The sequence below is a fragment of the Phascolarctos cinereus genome, unplaced genomic scaffold, assembly GCF_003287225.1.
Source record: "Phascolarctos cinereus isolate Bilbo 61053 unplaced genomic scaffold, phaCin_HiC Scaffold_4;HRSCAF=312, whole genome shotgun sequence".
Classification (NCBI taxonomy): domain Eukaryota; kingdom Metazoa; phylum Chordata; class Mammalia; order Diprotodontia; family Phascolarctidae; genus Phascolarctos; species Phascolarctos cinereus.
This window is the reverse complement of record NW_027555847.1, coordinates 210,754,658-210,777,987: the sequence shown is the minus strand read 5'-3', so window position 1 is coordinate 210,777,987 and position 23,330 is coordinate 210,754,658. Positions and strand designations below refer to the sequence as shown.

General features: G+C 39.4%; 1 protein-coding gene across 1 annotated transcript in view; it reads right to left on the bottom strand.

The window, feature by feature from the left end:
* The window catches only part of VWA3A (von Willebrand factor A domain containing 3A), a 72,532-nt gene that overhangs the window by 29,890 nt on the left and 19,312 nt on the right, over positions 1-23,330 (bottom strand). The window contains exons 8-15 of the mRNA XM_020965392.2: positions 20,491-20,597; positions 17,297-17,422; positions 15,910-16,018; positions 15,257-15,322; positions 4,634-4,765; positions 1,753-1,891; positions 1,446-1,549; positions 869-949 (exon numbers count right to left, since the gene is read on the bottom strand). Of these exons, the coding sequence (XP_020821051.1) occupies positions 869-949; positions 1,446-1,549; positions 1,753-1,891; positions 4,634-4,765; positions 15,257-15,322; positions 15,910-16,018; positions 17,297-17,422; positions 20,491-20,597 (864 nt within the window). The remainder of the gene's footprint in view (positions 1-868; positions 950-1,445; positions 1,550-1,752; positions 1,892-4,633; positions 4,766-15,256; positions 15,323-15,909; positions 16,019-17,296; positions 17,423-20,490; positions 20,598-23,330) is intronic.

Sequence of the window (23,330 nt, the reverse complement as noted above, 5' to 3'; positions counted from 1 at the left end):
TAAGGGATGTGGGAGGAGGGGTAAGTATTGTGGTTAGGTCCTGGGACAACCCTGACCAGGTATTGTGCTAATGGTTTCACAATAATAAGTGTAAGAACAATAACAACAATAATAATAAATCCCATCAGGGAAGGGAAGGGAAGAAGCATTAGGTGGTGCAGCAGATAGAGTGCTCTGGAGTCAGGGAGACCTCAATTCAAATCAGACCTCAAACGATTACTAGCTAAATGACTTTGAGCAAGTTATTTAATCCCTATTTGCCTCAGTTTCCTCATCTGTAAAAACAGCGATAATAATATTGCCCACCTTCCAGTGCTGTTGTGAGGATCAAATGCGATAATAATTGTAAAGTGCTTAGCATAGTGCTGGTACATAGTAAGCACTATATAAATAATAGCTATTACTACTACTACTACTACTACTACTACCACCACTACCACTACTACTATCCCTACCACCACCACTACTACTACTACTGTTACCATTATGTAGCACATACTATGTACCAGACACTGGGTTAAGTACAAATATTATCCTCACAACAACCCTGAAAGATAGGTGCTATTATTTTCTCCATTTTACAGATGAGGAAACTGAGGCAGACAAAGCATGAATAACTTGCCTGGTGTCATGTGGCCAGTAAATGTCTGAGGTTGGTTTTAACTCAAGTCTTCCTGACTCTAGGCTCAGTGTTCTATGCACTGCACCACCTACATGGGAAAAGTTGGGTAAGGTAGCCTTGAATTAAAAAAAAGACAGATGGGGGAACTTTTTTATTTCCTCTTATGTCTGCCTTCTCCCACTCTTCCTACTCTGTGTGTGTGTGTGTATGTGTGTGTGAAGATCAGGCCAAAAGTCAATCACTAACCTGATAGTCATACAGAAGGGGTGGGTCCACATGGATATTCTTCATGGTTCCATCATGCCATTCAAACTGTATCATTGCTTTCTGCATACAGGGGAACAGTATAGGGAAATTGAGTCAAGCCTTACTTGTGCACTGGCCTCTTGGTATCATGGTGAGAAAGGGGAAAATGAATTACAACCATATTTAAGGTTATAGCAACCACCACCACATCCTCACCTTCCTTGGGAGCAGCAGCGAAGGGGGTACTTGGGAGACAGGGTGATAAAATGTATAGCATCTAGCTACCAAAAAGGGTGCTCTTTTCAGATGCTTTTCTACATGTTAAAGGAACAAACAGTGAGATGGAGCGCACCATCCTCTATAAAAAAGGTTTGTTAGATTTAGAGTTCGGAGGAAAATTAGAGGCCATCTTAGTCTAACTCTTATCTTTTACAGATGAAGAAACTGAGGCACAAAGAGTGTAAATGATTTATCCAAGGTCACACATATAGTGAGAAGCAGAGTCAAGATTTGAACCCATGCTCTCTACCAGATGCAGTATTATTTCCATTAACACATCCTGGCTATCTTGAATTACCTCATGGAGAGTTGAAGATACTGTTTTCTGGAGAATGGGCACAAATTCTTCCATGGGAGAGAATGCATTAGGAGCCAAAACTTGGTAAAGGCTTAACTTCTTGGCTGTAAAGACAATAAAGTTCAGGATACACACACACGCATATGTATGTATGTATGTATGTATGTATGTGTATGTATGCGTGTGTATATATTTCTATGTGTATATGTATGTATACATTTGTATGTGTGTGTATATGGGTGTGTATTTTTACCAAGACCTAATGGGTAGTATTTAGTTATTTGTGTCCACTCCTTGAAGAAAATACCTTTCAATCCATTTGTCTTCAGCCAGTCTGCAGAGGTTCTGGTCAAGAAGTTTGGGATTTTAATTTTGAGAGGGCCCTCATGCTTTGGAGGCTTGGGTAAGAAGCTGGATATGGGCAATTTTGTAAACTCTGTAGAAATCTAAATTGAGCATAAAAATATCATGGAGTCAAACAATTTTAGAGCTAGGAAAGACTTTAAAATCCAAGCGTCCTCAACCATTAGATTGGTATCTACCAGTAGACCTAGAAACCTTATTTGGTAAATCTCTAAGCTAACCACAACTATCCCAACCCTCTCCCCTTCACCTTCCCCAGGAACTGCTAGAATTCCCAATGAGAAATCTAGTACAGTCATCACTCCCCATTCCCCTAGTCTACACAATAACTTTATTGTGAGTACTTTCTTTACTCTCTTCTCTACCAACATTGATATTTATGTTGGAAAATGTACATGCATGGGAAAGAAACATAAAGTCTTGCTCATTTACTATGGTCTTTTTAAAAAATCAATTTCAAAATTCAAATCTTATAAATAAAAAAAATTTATTTTATAAAATTTCAATTTTATAAAAATTTATTTAGAATTCAATTTATTTATTATTATTCAATTTTATTTTTGATTCCAAATTCTCTCCCTTCCTTTTCCCTTACCCACTGAAAAGGCAAGAAAAGTCAAATTTATTACAAATATGTATATAGTCAGGCAAGACAAATTTCTACATTAGCTATGTTCCAAAAAGAAAAAAAAATGAAAGGCAGAGAAAGGAAAAAAATATGCTTCAATCTACATTCTGAGTCCATCAGCTCTTTATCTAAAGTTGGAAAGCATGTTTTATCATGCTTTTCATCAGTCCTTGGATTTGTGGTGGGTCATTGTATTGATTAGAGTTACCAAGTCCTTCAAAGTTGAATCTCTTTAAAATATTGTTACTATATAAATTGTTCTTCTGGTTCAGTTCACTTCACTCTATCAGTTCATACAAGTCTTCATCATTTCTTACAGCACAATAGTATTTCATTATATTCATATACCATAACTTGTTTAGCCATTCCCCAATTTGATATGTCTCCTTGGTTTCCATTTTTTTGCCTTCACAAAAAGAGCTGTCTAAATATTTTTGTATGTATGGGTTCTCTTTCTCTTTCTTTGATCTCTTTGGGGTATAGATCTAATATTGCTGGGTCAAAGGATATGTACAGTTTAATAGCTTTTCGAGTATAGCTCCAAATTGCTTTCCAGAATGGTTGGGCCAGTTTGCAGCTCTGTTTTCTCACATCCTTTCCAACATTTGCCTCTTTTTTTTTGTTATCCTTTGCTATGCTCTTTGTATCATGGTAAAATGTGGATGAATGTATTATAACCACTTCTGGTTCCAGGGGAACCAGATTCAGAAAGCTTTGGGTCCATATCAGATGGCAAGGACTTTGGATTGTTCAACTTTGGGTACACAAACTCCCATTGGGAGCAGTCCTGTTAGTCCAGCCTTCCTTCCTGTAGACATTTAGATAAGACTAAAAAATTAAAATAATTTTTCAGAGGCTCTCTGCATACTCCTTCTGGGTAAAATGTCCCATGAGATGCCAAAAGCTTCCTTGGCAAACGCTGAACATGGATGTCAACAACGTGTACCACCATGACTCCAGCCTACTTGGAATCAGCAGCAAAGAAGGGAGGAGGAAACTCCTGGTCCAGCCCCTTCATTCTGAAGATAAGGTAACTGACAATCAATGAGAATAACTGACTTGACTATGAACACATAGTATAAAGTCAAGATTGGAACCTAAGTTTCCAGTCCAGTGCTATTTTACCCTCTGCCATGATATATTAGAAATGCCTTTGTTCACTTATGCTGAAGTATTTTTGCTGTTCAGTTGTGTTCTATTTTTCGTGACCCCATTTGGGATTTTCTTGACAAAAATACTGGAGTGGTTTGCCATTTCCTTCTCCAGCTCATTTTACAGATGAGGAAACTGAGGCAAACAGGGCAAAGTGACTTGCCCAGGGTCACACAGCTAGTAAGTGTCTGAGGCCAGATTTGAACTCAGGAAGATGAGTTTTCCTGTCTCCAGGTCTAGTACTCTATCCACTATGCCACCTTGCTGCCCCACATACACCAGCATACCAGGGGAATAATATATGTTTTCATTCTTAATCTTGCTTTGTCAACAGCTGTGTTTTCTATTAAGCCAAAATGACATGCAATATTTATTGTGCCCATTAATATGAAATGAAGAAAAAGAAAGAGGGCTTTTGAAGCTGTACCTAACATTAGGCTCTAGTAAACAACTAACTTATTAAGTTGTTTTCAAGTTCCCATTAATTATACCCACAAGGCACTGGGATTGTTCTAAATGAGGCAGGAGAATAGAAGAATTATCTTCAAGCCATCTCATAGTCATATGAAGCCTCCTTCCATGGAAGTCATGAGGGGAACAGAGAACACCTGCAGTTCTCTCATTATGGAAGTGAAAATGACCAAAAGTGGTGAAAACCATTTTTGGCTTCCCTGGGGCACATCGAACAGGGAAAATGAAGAGAAAGTAAAAGAATCAGGCTTGATTGTTTTGGTGGATGAAGGCTGATTTTGTTTCCAGGGGAACCAGATTCAGAAAGCTTTGGGTCCATATCAGATGGCAAGGACTTTGGATTGTTCAACTTTGGGTACACAAACTCCCGTTGGGAGCAATCCTGTTAGTCCAGCCTTCCTTCCTGTAGACATTTAGATAAGACTAAAAAATTAAAATAATTTTTCAGAGGCTCTCTGCATATTCCTTCTGGGTAAAATGTCCCATGAGATGCCAAAAGCTTCCTTGGCAAACGCTGAACATGGATGTCAACAAAAAGGTATAGAAATATAGGTCAGGGAGGGTCAGTACTTACTTCTCGTGCCATGTTGGTGAATGCTTCACAAGTCTTGCTCTCGTACATCTCTTTGATGGTGCTGAGAATATTCTTAGCCTTCTGAATCTCTTTAAGGAGCTTAACTACATCACTGTTGGCAGAATTCTGATCCTAAGCAGGAGTAAACCAAAAAATTTGGATTGAAGGTAAATGCTATGGCTGGCCAATGTTCACTGAAGGAATGAACAATTAGAAAATGACTAAGTGTGACTTATGCTCCTTGTGTTTTTACTTTTATTCCTGAAGTTCTGTTAGTTAAAGTAATGCCTTAGGCAAGGTATTACTACAGGAAAGTGCTGACTGAACTTGGTTCCCCAGTGTGAAATGTAACATTCAAACACACCTGTAAAATCCAAACACATGTATTAATGGACACCTATAACTGGTCATCAAAGCATGAACCTGTAATCTAAGCAATTAATTATTTTATAAAATCAACTATTAATTCTTTAAATTTGAATAGAGGGTAATGCATAAATTTGTTCATTGTTCTTCTTTGGTGTTGGAATTGATAACATTTGATCTGTTATATAAATGTCATTGTAATAATTAGTTCAACATTGTTATTCTCTCATCTATAGGTTTCATATGTATTAATTCTGGGAAGCTCATAGACCATAATATCTTACAGGGTATACTTACTGTAGTACTAGTATTAAATTATATTGTCATAGGATCACAGAATTGCACAGAATCTCAGGGGTGGAAGAGACCTCAGTAGGCTTTTTTAAAAAAAAGTTTAAAACTTTTTCCAGTTACATGTAAAGACAATTTTTAACATTGATTAAAAATTTTTTTGAGTTCCAAATTTTCTCCTTCCTTTTCCTTGCTGCTCCCTAAAATGGTAAGCAATTTGATGTAGGTTATATATGTACTATCATGTAAGACATATTTTTATATTAGTCATGTTGAGAGAGAAGAAACAGATGAAAAGGGAAAAAAAACATGAAAAAAATAAAATGAAAATAGTATGCATTGATTTTCATTTAGACCATGTCAGTTCTTCCTCTGGATGTGGATAGCATTTTCCATCATCAGTCCTTTGGAATTATCTTGGGTCATTATATATTGCTGAGAGCTAAGTTATTCATTGATCTTTGCATAATGTTGCTGTTACTGTGAACCATGTTCCCCTGGTTTTGCTCACTTTACTTTGCATCAGTTCATGTAAGTCTTTCCAGGTTTTTCTCAGTTCAACCTGCTCATCATTTCTTTTTGTTTTTTTCATGATGTGAAGAAGAATTAGAACTAATGGGAGGAACCATGAGATAGAAGAAACAAAACAACAAAAGAAAAGGAGATCAAATAGTATGCTTCTATCTGCATTTAGACTCCATAGTTCTTTCTCTGGGTGTGGATGCATTTTCCATCATGACTCTTTTGGAGTTGTCTTAGATCCTTGCATTACTGAGAAGAGCTAAGTCTATCAAAGTCAGTCATTGCACAGTGTAGTTGTTACTGTGTACAATGTTCTCCTGCTTCTGCTCATTTCGCTCAGCATCAGTTCATACAAATCTTTCCAGTTTTTTTTAAGTCCACCTGCTCATCATTTCTTATAGCACAATAGTATTCCATTATATTCATTTACCACGACTTGTTCAGCCATTCCCCAATTGGTGGGCATCCCCTCAATTTCCATTCTTTGCCACCATAAAAGAGGTGCTATATATATTTTTGTACATGTGGGTCCCATTTGTATGATCTCGTTGGAGTACAGACCTAGAAGTGCTATTGCTGGGTCAAAGGGTATGCACAATTTTATAGCATAGTTCCAAATTGCTCTCCAGAATGGCTGAATCAATTCACAACTTCACCAACAATACATTAGTGTTCCAATTTTCCCACATCTTCTCTAACATTTATCATTTTCCTGTTTTGTCATGTTAGCCAATCTGACAGGTTTGATGTGGTACCTCAGAGTCATTTTGATTTGCATTTCTCTAATCAATAGTGATTTAGCTGCTTATCATTTCTTATAGCATAATAGTATTCGATTACATTTATATACACCACCATTTGTTCAGCCATTTCCCAGTTGATGGGCATCCCCTCAATTTTCAATTTTTTGCCACTACAAAAGAGCTGCTATAAATATATTTGTACATGTGGGTTTTTTCCCTTTTTTATGATCTCTTTGGGATACAGACCTAGTAGTGGTATTGCTGGATCCAAGGGTATGCACAGTTTGAGTGCCCTTTTGGCATAGCTCCAAATTACTCTCCAGAATGGTTGGATCAGTTCACAACTCCACCAACAGTGCATTAGTGTTCCCATTTTCCCACATCCTCTCCAACATTTATCATTTTTCTTTTTTGTCATATTGGCCAACCTGATAGGTGTGAGGTGGTAACTCAGAGTTGTTTTCATTTTAATTTCTCTAATCAATAGTGATGTAGAGCATTTTTTCATTTGACTATAGATAACTTTGATTTCTTCCTCTGAAAACTGCCTGTTCATACCTTTGACCATTTATCAGTTGGGGTATGACCTGTATTCTTATCAATTTGACTCAGTTCTCTATATATTTGAGAAATGAGGCCTTTATCAAAGACGCCTTTCTGTTTTGCTCCTAATCTTGGTTGCATTGGTTTTGTTTGTGTAAACCCTTTTTAATTTAATATAATAAAAATTATCCATTTTGCTTCCCATAATGCTCTCTCTCTCTCTCATTTAGTCAAAAATCTTTCCCTTCTCCATAGATCTGACATATAAACTATTCCTTACTCTCCTAACTTACTTATGGTACTATTGTTTTTGTCTAAATCATGTACCTATTTTGACCTTATCTTATTACACAGTGTAAGATGTTGGTCTATTAACTACTCTTCAAATGATTTTCATGTGACATGAACCTGAGACCTTCTAATAGCCTGATTGTCCTTAGTGGTCTCCAGTTTATCAATATCCTTCCTAAAATATGATGCCTAGAACTGAACATAGTAATTCAGATATGGTCTGACTGGAAAAGAGTGCAGAGATACTATCACATCCCTAGTCTTAGATATTACATTTCTCTTAAAAATGGAACCTAAGTTTGCATTCCATTTTCTTTTCTTTTTGCTATTGCATAACACTATTGACTTATATAGAGCTCACACTCCACTAAGACCCTTTTTTTTCAATTTGCTGGATCCTGAAGGTGATTTCCCAGGGGGCCAATTTGAGGAATTCAGCTGTATCTCTTCTTCCTCTATGGAAGAATTTTGGAAGGATAGGGCCTATTATAGATGCAGAAAAAGTTTTGACAAAAATATAGTAATTCTTTATGTTAAAAATACTAAAAAGCATTGGAATAGATGGATGATTTCTTAATGTTATGAATAGTACCTACCTAAATCAAATCTAAAATCTAAATCAAATAGTATTATCTCAAGAAATGTAGAAACAGTAGCTAGGTGGCACCATGGATAGAGTGCCAGACCTGGAGTCAGGAAGACTCCTCTTCCTGAGTTCAAATCCAGCCTCAAACATTTACTAGCTGTGTGACCCTAGGCAAGTCACTTTGCTCTCTTTGCCTCAGTTTCCTCATTTGTAAAATGAGCTGGAGAAGGAAATGGCAAACTGCTCCAGTATCTTTGTCAAGAAAACCCCAAAAGGGGTCATGAAGAGTGAGAAATGACAGAAAAACAACAACAGAAACAGTAGAGGTCTTTCTAATTTGAGGAGGCTGTTCATTGTCACTACTAATATTTGATACAGTTTCAGAAATACCGGCTAAAGAAATAATAAGAAAAAGAAATCGAAGCAATAAGCATAGGCAAAGGGGAAACAAAGTAGGAGGCTATTAAACTAGTCTAGGTGAGAAGAAATGAGGGCCTGGGTTTGGGCAGAAGCAGTGAGAATGGAAGGAGGGATGAAAAAAGGAGATATTTTAGAGGTGGGTTTTCTATGACTTGGCAATTGATTGGATGTTTGGGGGTGAGGGAAGACTCAAAGATGACTAGTGGTAAGAGTATAGGTGGCTGGGAATACAGTGATTCCATCAACAGAAATAGAGAAATTATGGGGGAGGAACAGATTTTGCGGGAATGATAAGGAGTTTAGTTTTATATATTCTGAGTTTCAGGTGCTGTTGGGACATTTAGGTGGCTAGAAATTTCTAGCAGGTAGCTAGAAATATGGTTCTGGAGATCAGGGAGAAAATGAGAGTAGAGATATAAATTAGGGATCCACCTATATAGATAGTTATCTTCACTCCAAACCATTTTCTTGCCCTCCCTATACACTAGACCCTCCTTATTAGAGGCCTTGCTCTGGGGGACTTTAATACTTTTCACTCCATCTCCTCTCTTAGGGTGTGGACTGTCTTGATGAGTGAATGTTTCACATGACCCACTATATGTAGCCAGCCCCAGTCATGCTCCACTTTATATCCTGTATATCTTTCTTGCCATATGCTCTGCTGCCATACATTTACCCAATCCCCTCTTTCCAGCCCTAGAACCATAATCAAATCCACGTTGCCATTGTTCCTACAAAACGTTTTGCAGTTTATTCCCCTGTAATGGCTCTACTCACCATTTCTATACCACTCTTCCCATAGACTGTGTAATTGTGGGAGACCACACTCCAGGTTTATGGGAGGAACATTTTGTAGTTACCTGGGGTACATCCTCCCACAAATACACACATAAATCATGGGAAGAGTGGGCTCAAACTAAAATGCAGGTAGAAAGGAACAAGTGTAAGATACATGTGTGGCAAAGGCAACTCATAACTCTTAGTCCTGCAGGGCCTGGAGGCCTTTCTTTCATATATATATATATATATATATATATATATATATATATATAAAAATTTATTTATTTTTGGTTTTCAATATTTACTTCCACAAGATTTTGAGTTCCAAATTTTCACCCCATCTCACCCCTCCCCCCCCCCAAGATGGCATGCATTCTGAATATCCCTTCCCCTAGTCTGTCCTCTCTTCTATCTCTCTCCCCTTCTCTTATTCCCTTCCCCTTCTATTTTCCTGTAGGGCAGGACAGACTTCTGTACCCCATTTCCTGTATTTCTTATTTCCCAGTAGCATGTGAAAACATTTATTTTTAAAGATATGTTTTTAAAACTTTAGGTTTCAAATCTTCTCCCTTCCTCCTCCCCACCCACCCTCATTGAAAAGGCAAGCAACTCAATATAGGTTATACATGTGCAGTTATGCAAAACACTTCCATAGTAGACATGTTGTGAAAAACTAACTCTATTTCCTTAATCCTATCCTGCCCTCCCATTTATTCCTATTCTTTCTTTTGACCCTGTCCCTCCTCAGAAGTATTTGCTTCTGATTACCCCTTTCCCAATCTGCCCTCCTCTCTATCATCCCCCTGCTCTCTTGTCCCCTTCTCCCCCTATTTTCCTGTAGGGTAAGACAGATTTCCTTACCCAATTGAATGTGTATGTTATTCCCTCCTTAAGCCAAATCCTATGAGAATAAGATTTACTCATTCCCTCTCACCTTCCCCATTTCCCCTCCACTGTAAAGACTTTCTTTTCTGTTTTTTTTGTGAGATAATTTACCCCATTCTACCTCTCCCTTTCTTCTTCCTGAATATAATCCTCTCTCATCCCTTAATTTTATTCTCCAGATATGACCCCTTAATCTTCAACTCACCCTGTGCCCTCTATCTATCATCTATCTATCTATCTATCTATCTATCTATCTATCTATCTATCTATCTATCTATACATACATATAATTTTTTCCTCCAACTACCCTAATACTGACAAAGGTCTCATGAGTTATAAATATCATCTTTCCATGCAGGAATGTAAACAGTTCAACCTTAATAAGTCTCTTATGATTTCTCTTTCCTGTTTACCTCTTCATGTTCCACTTGAGTCTTGTATTTGAAAGTCAAATTTTCTATTCAGCTCTGGTCTTTTCATCAAGAATGCTTGAAAGTCCTCTATTTCACTGAATGACCATTTTTTCCCCTGAAGGATTATACTCAGTTTTGCTGGGTAGGTGATTCTTGGTTGTAATCCTATCTCCTTTGCCCTCCAGAATATTATATTCCATGCCCTGTGGTCCTTTAATGTAGAAGCTGCTAAATCTTGTGTTATCCTGATTGTGTTTCCACAGTACTTGAATTGTTTCTTTCTGGCAGCTTGTAATATTTTCTCCTTGACCTGGGAACTCTGGAATTTGGCTACAATATTCCTAGGAGTTTTCCTTTGGGATCTCTTTCAGGAGGAGATCTGTGGATTCTTTCAATTTCTATTTTGCCCTCTGGTTCTACTATATCAGGGCAGTTTTCCTTGATAATTTCTTGAAAGATGATGTCTAGGCTCTTTTTTTGATCATGGCTTTCAGATAGTCCAATAATTTTTAAATTCTCTCTCCTGGATCTATTTTCCAGGTCAGTTGTTTTTCCAATGAGATATTTCACATTCTTCTATTTTTTCATTCTTTTGGATTTGTTTTACAGTGTCTTGATTTCTCATAAAGTCACTAGCTCCAATTGCTCTATTCTAATTTTTAAGGAAGTATTTTCTTCAGTAATCTTTTGGACTTCCTTTTCCATTTGGCCAATTTTGCTTTTTAGGGCATTCTTCTCCTCATTGGCTTTTTGGGCCTTTTTGCCATTTGGGTTAGGCTATTTTTTAAGGTGTTATTTTCTTCAGTATTTTTTTGGGTCTCCTTTAGCAAGCTGTTGACTTGTTTTTCATGATTTTCTTGCATCACTCTCATTTCTCTTCCCAGTTTTTCCTCTACTTCTCTTACTTGCTTCTCAAAATCCCTTTTGAGCTCTTCCAAGGCCTGGGACTGATTCATATTTTTCTTGGAGGCTTTGGATGTAGGAGCTCTGACTTTGTTGTTTCTTCTGGTTGTATATTTTGATCTTCTTTGTCACCAAAGTAAGATAATATAGTCTGACTTTTTGTGCTGCTTGCTCATGATCCCAGCCAATTACTTGAGTTTTAAACTCTTTGTTAAGGTAAGAGTCTGCTTCCAATGTGGAGAATGTACTGTCCCAAGCTTTGGGGTTTATATAGCTGTTTTCAGAGATACTTGTAGGGACCTGTAAATTTTCAGTTCTTGCAAGGTGGTATAATAAGGGGTGAGGTGTTTACTCCTTTCCTGGCCTGTGCTGTGGTCTATTAGTGACCACAAGTACTCCTTTCTGTCCTGGAACTGTGAGGAAGGTTTCCTGTCCACAGCCACTACAAGCTCCACCGTGCCAGCACTCCTCCTCACCCCAGGACCCCTGTCCAGAACTGTGACCCAGATCCAAGCACGGGCAAAGCAAGAGATTCCTGCCTCAGCACCAGCAGAGAGATCCCTGCAATCCCCCTCTGATCAGCCACTCGATTCCCCCTCAGTCTGTGGGCAGGAAGCTCGGGAAGCAGCTGCCCACCCCAGGGCCGCATTCTTGGGGAACTGGATCTCAGACCCCGCCTTCCTCTCTGAGCACCGCAGAAACAGACTTTTCCCACTGACCTTCTAAGTTGTCTTTGGCATTGGTGGATTGAGGAGTCTGGAAACCACCACAGCTGCCTGTGATTCAGTCCTCTGAAGCCTGCTCCAGGTTCGCTGTGGCCTGCGCGCCCACGCTGCATTGTACTGAGCTCTCAGCCTAGTGCGATATACCTTTCTGATCAATCATCCAGGTTGTCTTGGGCTGGAAATTTGTTTCACTCTGTCTTTTTGTGGGCTCTGCTGCCTTAGAATTTGTTTAGAGCTATTTTTATAGGTGTTTGGAAGGGTTTGGGGGAGAGCTCAAGCAAGTTGCTGCTTTCACTCCACCATCTTGGCTCCGCCTTCCTGGAGGCCTTTCTCTTGGTCCAGCAACTCTTGTTTTCATTGTATCTGCTGGAGAGGTTCTTCATCTGGGATTCCAGGGGCTTATCCTTTCCACAGCTCAACTCTCAACTGCCAGGATTAGCTTTCTTTTGAGTCCATAGTAGGCTCTCTTTTCTGCTGCCAGAGATCACACTCTTTGAAGATCTTTTCTCCTCTGTGAAGCATGGTTTGTCTGGAGTCTGTCTGTATATCTGTTCCATCAGCTGTGTCTGAAGTTTTCTTGGACTGACAAACTCACAAACTGTGTGATGGCGTGTCTCCCTTTGGCCAAGTCACTGCTAGACACCATGACCAAAAGGGAAGGAGAGGGAAAACCCCTCCTTTCCTGAAGGGCTTTTCTCCATAAAGCATTCAGTAGCCTGGACTCCTCTAGACTCCCCAGGGCTTAGCTTTTTAAAGCCTCCAGGGGTATGGGTGATTTGTTAGCTCAGCCAACCGTGTTCTTCCCCTCTTTATCAATTAGAGAGGTTTTCACACTTTATAAAGGGATTACTGGATATGGCCAACATTTTACAGTTAGTTTAACACTTTGTTACCACATTAAAACTTCATTATCCATGACTAACTACATTCTGTGACTAAATCACCTGAGTTGGGGGAGAGGGAATCACATTCTCCCTTTCTTACACATTTATTCATTCATTCATTCATGGAGCTGATAATTGTAACTATGGGGATCACCAATGGAAAGATTGTAGAGAAAGAAGAAAAGAACGTTGTGGATAGAAATTCATTTATGGGATATCAGCATTTAATGAACCTGAAGAGGATGATAAGCCAGCATAGGAGATAGGGAAGGAACGGGTTCTGGACAGTACAGTGTCACAGAAACTGAGCTTTGTGAGGCTATCAGTGAGGAGAGGATAACTGGTCAACAATGTCAAATATCACAGAGAGTCCACAACAAAGAGGACAGAAAAAAATGACAACCTGGATTTATTAATTAGGTCATTAATGACTTTGGAGAGAACTGTTTCTGCAGAATGGTGGTTATGGAAGCCTGACTGTAGAGCTTTGATTCATGAGTGGGAGAGGTGGGGAAATAGAAGCATTGAGTATAAACTACTATTTAAAAAAATTAACTAAAAAAGTCAACAAGCATCTATTTTTCTCTCTTCCTCACTGCCAATTAAATAAACAAACAAAAAAGAAAAAGAAAACTTTGGTAACAAATACACATAGAGCAGCAAAGCAACCTCCCTCAATCCCCACTTTGGATTCTTCTTTCTAGAAGTTTGGCAGTAAAGGGAGAGAGACTGGCTAACTTGAGGAGGTGTAAAGGGTTAAAGGGAGTTTTTTGGGATAAAGGATTTTTTAAAAGTATGTTTGTTGGTTCAGCAGAGAAAGAGATTGAAAATGCATGGGGGGGGATGATTTAATGGAATAAAGTGATGAAGGAGATAGGAGGGGTTAGGATACAGGTGGAAGGGTTAGCTTTGGAAATAAATGTTTGTTGAACTGAATTGTCAAGGAGGAGAGCCATTTCTTCTTTTGAGACTGGAGGGAAGGAGGAAAGGAAAGGAAAAGATATATAGGAGTTTGGAACAACAAAAGCATGAAATTTACAAAGGATGACTTCATTTTTCTTGGTAAAGTAATGAGGAAATCATTTGCAAGGAGTGAGTAGAGTTAGAGGTCTGAGCAAAGAGAAGATTTGAAATAGCTAATAGAGGGAATCTGAAAGACAATCAATAAGACATGAAGAATCTGTGTAGCAGATTCCTTCCCAGGGTACACTATAGAAAGTAGTCTGATGAAATGTGCATCAGTAAGGGCTCAGTTGAAGCATGAATTTACTGACATGATCAGTACCATTTCATGATTTTCTCTGTAAGCACACAGTAAGCTGCTTAAGAGTAGGATAGAGGCTGCAGAATTACCTGGGGTAAATGTTAACAAAACAGGGATGGCAAAAAGTCAACAGGGCCAGGGATTCGATGGTGGAGGAAAAGGTGTTACTGAAGCAGCTAGCATCTAACCAAAGATGCAGGCAGCTAGGTGATTCAGTGGATAGAGTACTTGGCCTGGAGTCAAGAAGACTAATCTTCCCGAGTTCAAATCTGGCCTCAGACACTTACTAGCTGTGTGAGTCTGGGCAAGTCACTTAACCCTGTTTGCCCTAGTTTCCTCATCTGTAAAATAAGCTGGAGAAGAAAAAGACAAACCACTCCAGTATTTTTGTCTAGAAAACCTCAAGAGGCAGCTGGGTGACACAGTGGATAGAGCTCTAAGCCTTGAAGTCAGGAGGACTTGAGTTCAAATGTGACCTCAGACACTTGACACTTACTAGCTGTGACCCTGGGCAAGTCACTTAACCCCAATTGCCTCACCAAAAAAACCCCCAAAAAACAAAAACAAAAAACAAACAAACCTCAAGTAGAGTCACATTAAGAGTTGAACACAACTGAACTACCAACAACAAACCATAGATACAAGACAGTATAAGGAAGGGTGTGAGGCCAGAAAAGGGTTGACAGAGGAAAGCAACTGTTATGGTAAGAGTAAAGGCATCAAAAGAGTGCAAGAACAGAAGACTGCAATCAGAATGAGGAAGTTTAGAGTGGAGGAGGTCAAGCAGTGGTTAGATGGTGACTCAAAACAGCAATAAGTAAGAGATGAGGGCTGTTCTATCACTTGGTGCTTAGGAAGGCCCAAAGGTGAAATGTATACTATGGCCCATATCCATCACTGTTGCCATCACCACCATCACCACCCCAAAAAGAAACCACATACAGTGATTGGCCCAGAAACTTGCCCCCTGAGGATGGTCTTGATAGCAAGGAAATAGGCAGGCTTACCTCTGGTATTAGTGTGTAGCAGTGGTAATGGCCTCTAAGACCTTCTGCAAAGTTCCTGACCACGGCCTATAGTGAAGGTGACAGAAAAAAGCTATTGTGAGTCCCGAAGAGAGTAATAATAATATTTTGGGGTTTACAACTCTTGGATAGATCACTGAACCTGGAGTCAGGAAGATCTGGGTTCAAATCCAGTCTCAGACACTTACTAGCTTTGGGCAAGTCACTTAACCTCTGTCTGCCTGGGTTTCCTCTTGTGTAAACCAGAGATAATAATAGTTCCTCCTTCCCAGGCTGTTGTGAGGATCAAATGAAATATCTGTAATGTATTTGGCAAATCTTAAAGCGCTATGTAAATGCTACTACTACTAGTACTGCTATTACTACCACTACTACTACTACTTATCCCCTGGAGCCCAAACTCTTCCTTCTTTCATTAATCCCATTTCCACAAATTCATTGCTTCCCATTTTGCAGGAGTGAAAACCGGGGCACAGAGAGGCAGAGTTTATAATCAAATTGACATAAGAACTGAAGTCTCTTAACTGTTCCTCCAAGCCAGAGATTAAGTCCAGATCTCTATGCCATAATGGCTTTTTTTCTGGTTCAGTGGGAAACCACCAAATGAGAAGCTTCCTACCATTGTAGGCACTTACCAGGGGCATGTGGTTGCTACATTTATAAGTGACAATCTGGAGGATCATATTCCTTCCCAGGGTGCACTGCAGAATGTAGTCTGATAGAATTTCTGGAGATTGATCTGGGCTGGGGAGAAGGACCAAGGTTCAAACAAGCCAGGTCATAGTGAGACAATTCCAAAGTAAAGGAGTTACTACAAAATGGTATGTTAGATTACTTATGCTCTATGCCTGTGGTTTCCTTCTGAGAAAGGCACCTGAACTTCCTAGGCAGATGGCTTTATACACAGTTCTCTAATCCTCAGTGTTGCCTCCTCTCTCTCAACATCGTTGGACTAGAATGTCTCAATGATCTTTTTCTCACCATTTTTCACTGGGAAGCTGCCAGAAGTGTGTGCATTTGAAAACACTAATCACAGGTTCCATGCCTGACAATCCTAGTTATTCAGGGACTATTTGAGTGCTTAGATTTAAGAATATCCTTTTTTACATCAATTTTTTCCTCCTCTGCCTACTTATTCTCCTTTTGTAGACATTTAAACAGTGCTATGTGGGGATATCTTAAAATACATAGGCTGGTGGGCCCAACATTCCTGCTATTAAAATAGTTACATCATAAAAAGAGTGTGTAGAATAATTTCACATTGCATGCTTCAGAGTGTCTTCTCTAAGGAGATTCTCAAAAGTATTCAGTTCTTCCTATCTTGTTCTAAAACGCCGTGTTCTTAGCTCTAGGATCCATGTAGCTTGGCCTCCAGGAATCTCTACACTTTAGACAAACTCCCTCTAATCAGTGCCATGGGAAAATCAGCATCAAAGAGAAAGCAGAATTGTACAGGCCAGAGCAAGGGCCAAAGGAAACCCCAAAGGTTTTCGTATCATCTCAAGAAAAGACGTTAGTGTTTCCAAGAAGGAAAAGAAAATTGCAGTAGGAAGGAAAGTCAAAAGTAGTCATGATATAATTTAATTCAAACATAGAACAGACCAGTTGATTAGGCTGATGAGATCACAGGCATGAGTTTAATTCTTCTATAGGCCAATCCTGATACAGATGAGTTAGCTTTGCATAGTTAATAACTTCATCTCTGGTTACAGCACTTCTTGCCTTATGTAACATTTTGTAAATGCATGCCACTAATCCCTAGGAGAAGTAGGAGGAGAGAGAGCTTAGTTTGAGGGACCCATTCTTCCAATAGGAAACCCAACTTAAAGCAACATCTGATGATGGATTAATAGCTAAATTTCACATCTGAAAGATGGCAGAATTTTCTAGTAGCAAGACAAAATGTCCTTTTAATTTGTCTCAAAGTTAGGATACATTCTTACATGCGTAGTCTCATGTGCATAGCAAAAATGATTTTTTGTCTCAGTTCACATTGTTGTCCACTTGGGAAAAGGAACCTACCAGCTGCCTATGATGACTACCAAGGAATTCAGCTCCTTCTTCATGAGGGCTTTTCTCAGAGCTTGGAGTAAATTGCTTCCTCCACGGGGCTGTAACATCTGTACCCACTCCTTAGCTTCCTGGAGTCTGAAGAGAGGACAAAACTGAGACCAAGACCCAAATTCCTAACCAACGTCCTGGGAACTATCCCCACTTTCGCCTAAAGTACTGAGCTATCTTTCTTTACTTAAAATGTTTCCCATGGGGCAGCGAGGTGGTGCAGTGGATAGAGTACTGGCCCTGGATTCAGGAAGACCTGAGTTCAAATCCAGCTTCAGACACATAACACGTACTAGCTGTGTGACCTTGGGCAAGTCACTTAACCCCATTGCCTAGTCAAAAAACTAACAAAAAAAAAAGAAAGAAAAGAAAATGTTTCCCATGGCCTTTGCTACTACTGACTTGACTCAGAGTGGGAACTCCCTTAGGGCGTGCAATGGACCAGCTTTGGATCAGCACAGAGCCATAAGCTCTCATAAATGAGATGAAGAGAAAGATGAAGAAACAGATGACAGAAATGAACTTTATTCAGGTACTTGTGACTTGATTAGGATTAGATTGTCACTACAGCTAAACTGATATCTGGTTTCCTTTGAGACAGGCTCAGGGAAAAAAGTTAGGCAAAATGTCATCAGCAAAAAAACTTATTAAGCTCCTAGTAATGCACAGTACTGTGCTGGATCTCCATGTATGGCAGGAATTCTTAACCTTTTTTGCCTCCTGAACCCTTTGGGCTGCCTGGTGAAGCCTATGGGCCCCTTCTCAGAAGAATGCTTTTATTTTTTAATAGTATGTCACTTTCCCCAATTATACGTAAAGACAATTTTTAACATTCATTTTTAAACATTTTTAGTTTCAAATTTTCTCCCTCCCTCCCCCTCACTCCAAGACAGTAAGCAATTTGATACAGGTTATATATGTGCAATCATGTAAAACATATTTCCATATTAGTCATGTTGTGAAAGAAGAAACAGACCAAAAGAAAAAAAACATGAAAAAAAATAAAGTGAAAAATAGGATGCTTTGACCTGCATTCAGACTCCAGTTCTATTTCTGGAACTTGAATAGTATTTTTCATCATGAGTCCTTTGGAATTGTCTTGGAGCATTGTATTGCTGAGAATAGCTAAGTCATTCACAGGTGATCATCGCACAATGTGGTGGTTACTGTGTACAGTGTTCTCCTGGTTCTGCTCACTTCACTCAGCATCAGTTCATGTAAATCTTTCCAGGTTTTTCTGAAATCAGCCTGCTTGTCATTTCTTATGGCACAATTGTATTCTGTTACAATCATATACCACAATTTGTTCACCATTCCCCAATTGATGGGCATCCCCTCAATTTCCAATTTTTTGCCACCACAAAAAGAGCTGCTATCAATATTTTTGTACACATAGGTTCCCCCTCCCCCCTTTTCTCTCTTTGGGATACAGACCTACTAGTGGTATTGCTGGATCAAAGGGTATGTACCATTTGATTGCCCACTGGGCGGGAAGAATGTTTTTAAATGCATAAAATAAAAATACATAAGATTTTAAAGGAAACCAGTATATCACAATATAGTTATCAAAATATTTTTAAAAACCACACACAAAGACCCCCTGAAATTTAGCCATGGATCCCTCAGGGATCTGTTAGTTAAAAATGTCTGATCCAGAGTACAGGGAACCCTAGAAGTTTTTAACATTAGGTAGACGCAAACACTGGGCTGGTTGGTTGCTGTCCTTCATTCTCAAAGAGGACCAAAATGACATCACTATGTTGGAGTCAAGGTACAGTGTCTCTGACTGCGGCTGAGCAGACCAGTATGAGCTCAGAAGGCCCTACCACAGGTCAGGCACAAATAGTCCACATGAACATTCGGAATGGAGATGTCTCTGAATTTGCACACCTCACATTTCTTTTGAGGGACTGCAATTCTGCTTCACTCACAGAGCACAATGCCTTTGTCCATGTGGGCATGCCATCCATGCTGGGTGGTCCTTTGCTAGTGCCTCCCAAGTCATGCAATCCGATTCCAAAGTTCAGAGAGACCTTGAGAATGTCCCTGTGTCACTTCTTTTGACCACTACATGAGTGCTTGCCTTGTGTAAGATCTCCATAAAATAGTCTTTTAGGCAAACACACATTTGGCGTTTGAGCAGCCCATCAGAGTTGTGCTCTCTGCAGTAGAATTTGAATGGTTGGCGCTCAAACTTTAGACAGGGTAGTGTGGTTGGCTGCACTGGGTGCAACCCAGGGACTGGGGCTCAGAGGCACCAGGACTTTGTGCTCTGCAAATCAGAAGTGTGCCTTCACATGGAAAAGACCTTTTTCCATCTAGGGTAGGGGTTCTTAATTTGGAGACTGTGAACTTACTTTAAAAAAATATTTTGGGGCAGCTAGGTGGCACAGTGGATAGAGCACCGGCCCTGAAGTCAGGAGGACCTCAATTCAAATCTGGCCTGAGACCAAACACTTGACACTTACTAGCTGTGTGACACTGGGAAAGTCACTTAACCCCAATTGCCTAATATATATATATAATACATATTTTTTTCCCCTCAAAATGGCATTTTAGTATAATTGGATTCCTTTATAATCCAATGTATTTTATTTTATGCATTTAAAAACCTTCTGAGAAAGGGTCCATAAGTTCATCAGACTGCCAGAGAGTACCCTGAAAAAAAAAAGGTGAAGATTTCTTGGGTTTTTTTGCATGATTTCACATATAAAATCAATATCATATTGTTTGCATTCTAAGAACTGGGGGAGGGGAAAGGGAGAGAATTTGGAGCTCAAAATTTTAAAAAATGAATATTATAAAAATGTTTACATGTAATTGGGAAACATTTAACAAAATAAATAGAAATATATTTTAAACAGATTTCTTGCTAAGAAATTCTTGGTCCTTGGAATTTACTCTGGTTTCAGAAGTTCCCAGCTATTCCAGTCATTGTAGGGCTTTGTCTCCTGACTTTCTATCTACTGTGCTTCTTGCTCCCATTCTTCCATGAGAACACATGGATGGTTTTCAACCTCACTGTTGGAGGGACCTCCTCACTTCGACTCGAACCAGATCTACTGAAGTATGGAAGCACTCCTACTGTCTTGCTTTCCTCGGTCTATCCTGTTCTGATTGTTTTAAATGTCACCACTGTTGGATGCAGCACTCACTTGGACTTATTGACCTTCACTGGATTTGGCCAGAGGACTGAGGGATGGGTGCCAAAGGAGAGAAGGTACAAGTGCTCTTTTTTGCTCAGCTGCTCATCTATAAGACTCTGTGGGACAAATGGAAATAATAAAACCAAATAACTTTAGAGTTGGAAGGGACTTTAGAAGTTGTCTAGTCCAATCTCCCACCCACAGACAAAGCAATAAAAAATACCCTTCCAGACTGGCATGTCGTTTAAAAAAAAAAAAGCCTGCCTCAGGATCCATTTAAAGAAGTTGTTCACATCGTACTGGGCTCTGACTCCGCTGACTCTCCCTTATCAGACTAAGAGCTTTTTGTGAGCAGGGACTGTCTTTTGCCTTTCTTTATATCCCCTGTGCTTAACACAGTACCTGGCACATACGAGGTGCTTAATAAATGTTTATTGACTAACTGACTTACCCATAGAGTATTAGAGTTAGACAACATGATAGAAGTCATCCTATCCCAAAATCCCATTGCACGTTAGAATCTCATCTACAAAATTCCTGAATGAGATTTATCCACCCTATGAATACCTTGAGGATGGGAAAGTCATTACCTCATAAGGCAGCCCATTCCATTTTTAGACAGATTTGTCAGGAAAATCTTCCTTCTCCTGAGCTGAAATCTGTTTCTCTGTAACTTCTACCAACTGGCCCTAGTATTGCCCTCTGGAGCCAAATAGAACAAGCCTACTTGTGATGGAATGGATCAGTTTCAATCTGAATCCATCTGGGGCCTGTATCTTTTTTGTAATGTGTGAAACTGAAACACTGAAAATTCATTGCTCCAAGCATCTAGATTAGTCACTGTCAGAGAAAGAACATCATCTACTTTTAAACTGGGAAGATTCACAAAGGAAAAAAAAAATCAGGGTATCTAATGACATCAACCTTATAAATGGACCTATGTGGATCTCCAGTGGTGTTCCTTTTAATTTATTTAAGTTATGAGCAGATGACCAGGATCCAGGTAAGAAATGCTTAAATTTGAGCGAAACAGAATAGTAATTCCATTCATTTCCTTCCCATTGTGTTTCCATGGTGGAGGATAGACTGGTGACGAGGGTGCTATTTCAACACCTGGCTGTGGGGGGGGGATGGCAATGGGTCACCATGGGTTGGTGGTTTGTTTTGGCAAGCAGATTGCTCATGCTGTCAACTCCACAGTTTTGTATCTCCACTCACTCCTGCTCATCCTTGCAAAAAGTTCTCTCGTTGGCATCAACTTCCTCTGATGTACTTTACTTGTTGCTCTTTGAATTTGATCTGTTAGGATTGCCCTCAGAGAAAAGGTGAATGAGAGAAGCAGAAAGATGGGGTCCTTAAAGGTGAGCCCATAGTATCTCAGAGAGATGTGGCTTGGGATCTTCCTAGAACCCAAACATATGACATACAGCCTTTAGAGCAAATGTGGCTTGTCTGCCTCTAAGATACGGCCTGTTTGGGATTTTTAGGAAATATTTTTAAAAATCTAATTAGCATACATAACAGTAAAGCTTATTACTTCCATTGTGGCAGTCATACATCGATTAGTAATAGAAACTGAGAGTAGTAGACTTGGAGCCAGACTTGAAGACCTGAGTTTGAATCCTAATTCAGACACTTAGCTGCGTGACTCTGGGAAAGTTACTTAATTTTTCTGAGCCTTAGTTTCCTCATCTATAAAATGAGGATTAAAACTTCACCTACCTCATAGGGTTGTGGTAAAGGATCAAATAAGGTAACATATGTAAAGTACTTCACAAACCTTAAAGGGATATATAAATGCTGGCTATTATTATTATACAATCAGATTAATATGGCCTGTACACTTAATAGATTTATGATCACACAACCTACTACTGAAAACTTGAGAGCCCTTATCATGATGACATCCTTTAGATATTTGAGTAGGCAAACTATTGTCCTCATTTTTTCTTTGTAAATATTCTTGGTTTGAAGGAAAATGACATAGCCTTATCATGGAACGTGGTCATCTCCTGCCAACTTAAAAGAAATGAAAGGGAATACTACCTGAGACCCATGTGGGTCCATGGGTCAATATTATTGGATCCTATTTAAATGAAATCCTTTAGGTATTGGAGTAAGTAAACTTATCTTGATTTTTTTTCCCTTTAGGAATATTCCTGATTTAAAGGAAGATACTATGCTCTACCATTGACACTGACTGATCTGGATACTTTGGAGAAGTATCTTAGCATGGGGCTCCCAACCAGGTCAAGCATAATGCATTCTGTCAGCATGGATGCAGAGCACACAGTCAGTTTCCAGGCCACCTGGCAGTACTATATACTCCTGTCTGGGCTCAAAGACCTCCTGCTTCCATCTCAACTCTCATTATTGACTTATACTATCAACAATCCCTCTCCCCGAGGGATAATCTTTTCTGGAAGTGGAAAGTATCTCTAAGGAGAAGTTGTACCACACCATATTCTGTAGAACCAGAGATTTAGAGCTGAAGGGGACCTTAGAGGCCATTGAATCAAATCTCCTGATTTTACAGATGAGGAAACTGAAGAATAGAAGAGGTTAAGTGATTAGTGTCTGAGGCAGAATTTGAACCCAGGTCTTTTTTACCCATTGCTTGTTCACTGCTTACATCACACTGCCTGTCAAAAAAATTCCACAAGCAGAGGATGGTGAGTAAAGTGACAGGAATTAATATCCAATAGGATCCATCCTAACTGAAGGCATGATCCATTTATGGGCTCACAATTCTTGGAGGAAATCACTTGAAATGAACTGTAATAGGGTGCCATTTCACCATGCAAGTGCAATTGAGGTGAGAAGCTTAGAAAATCTGACTGCAATTACTA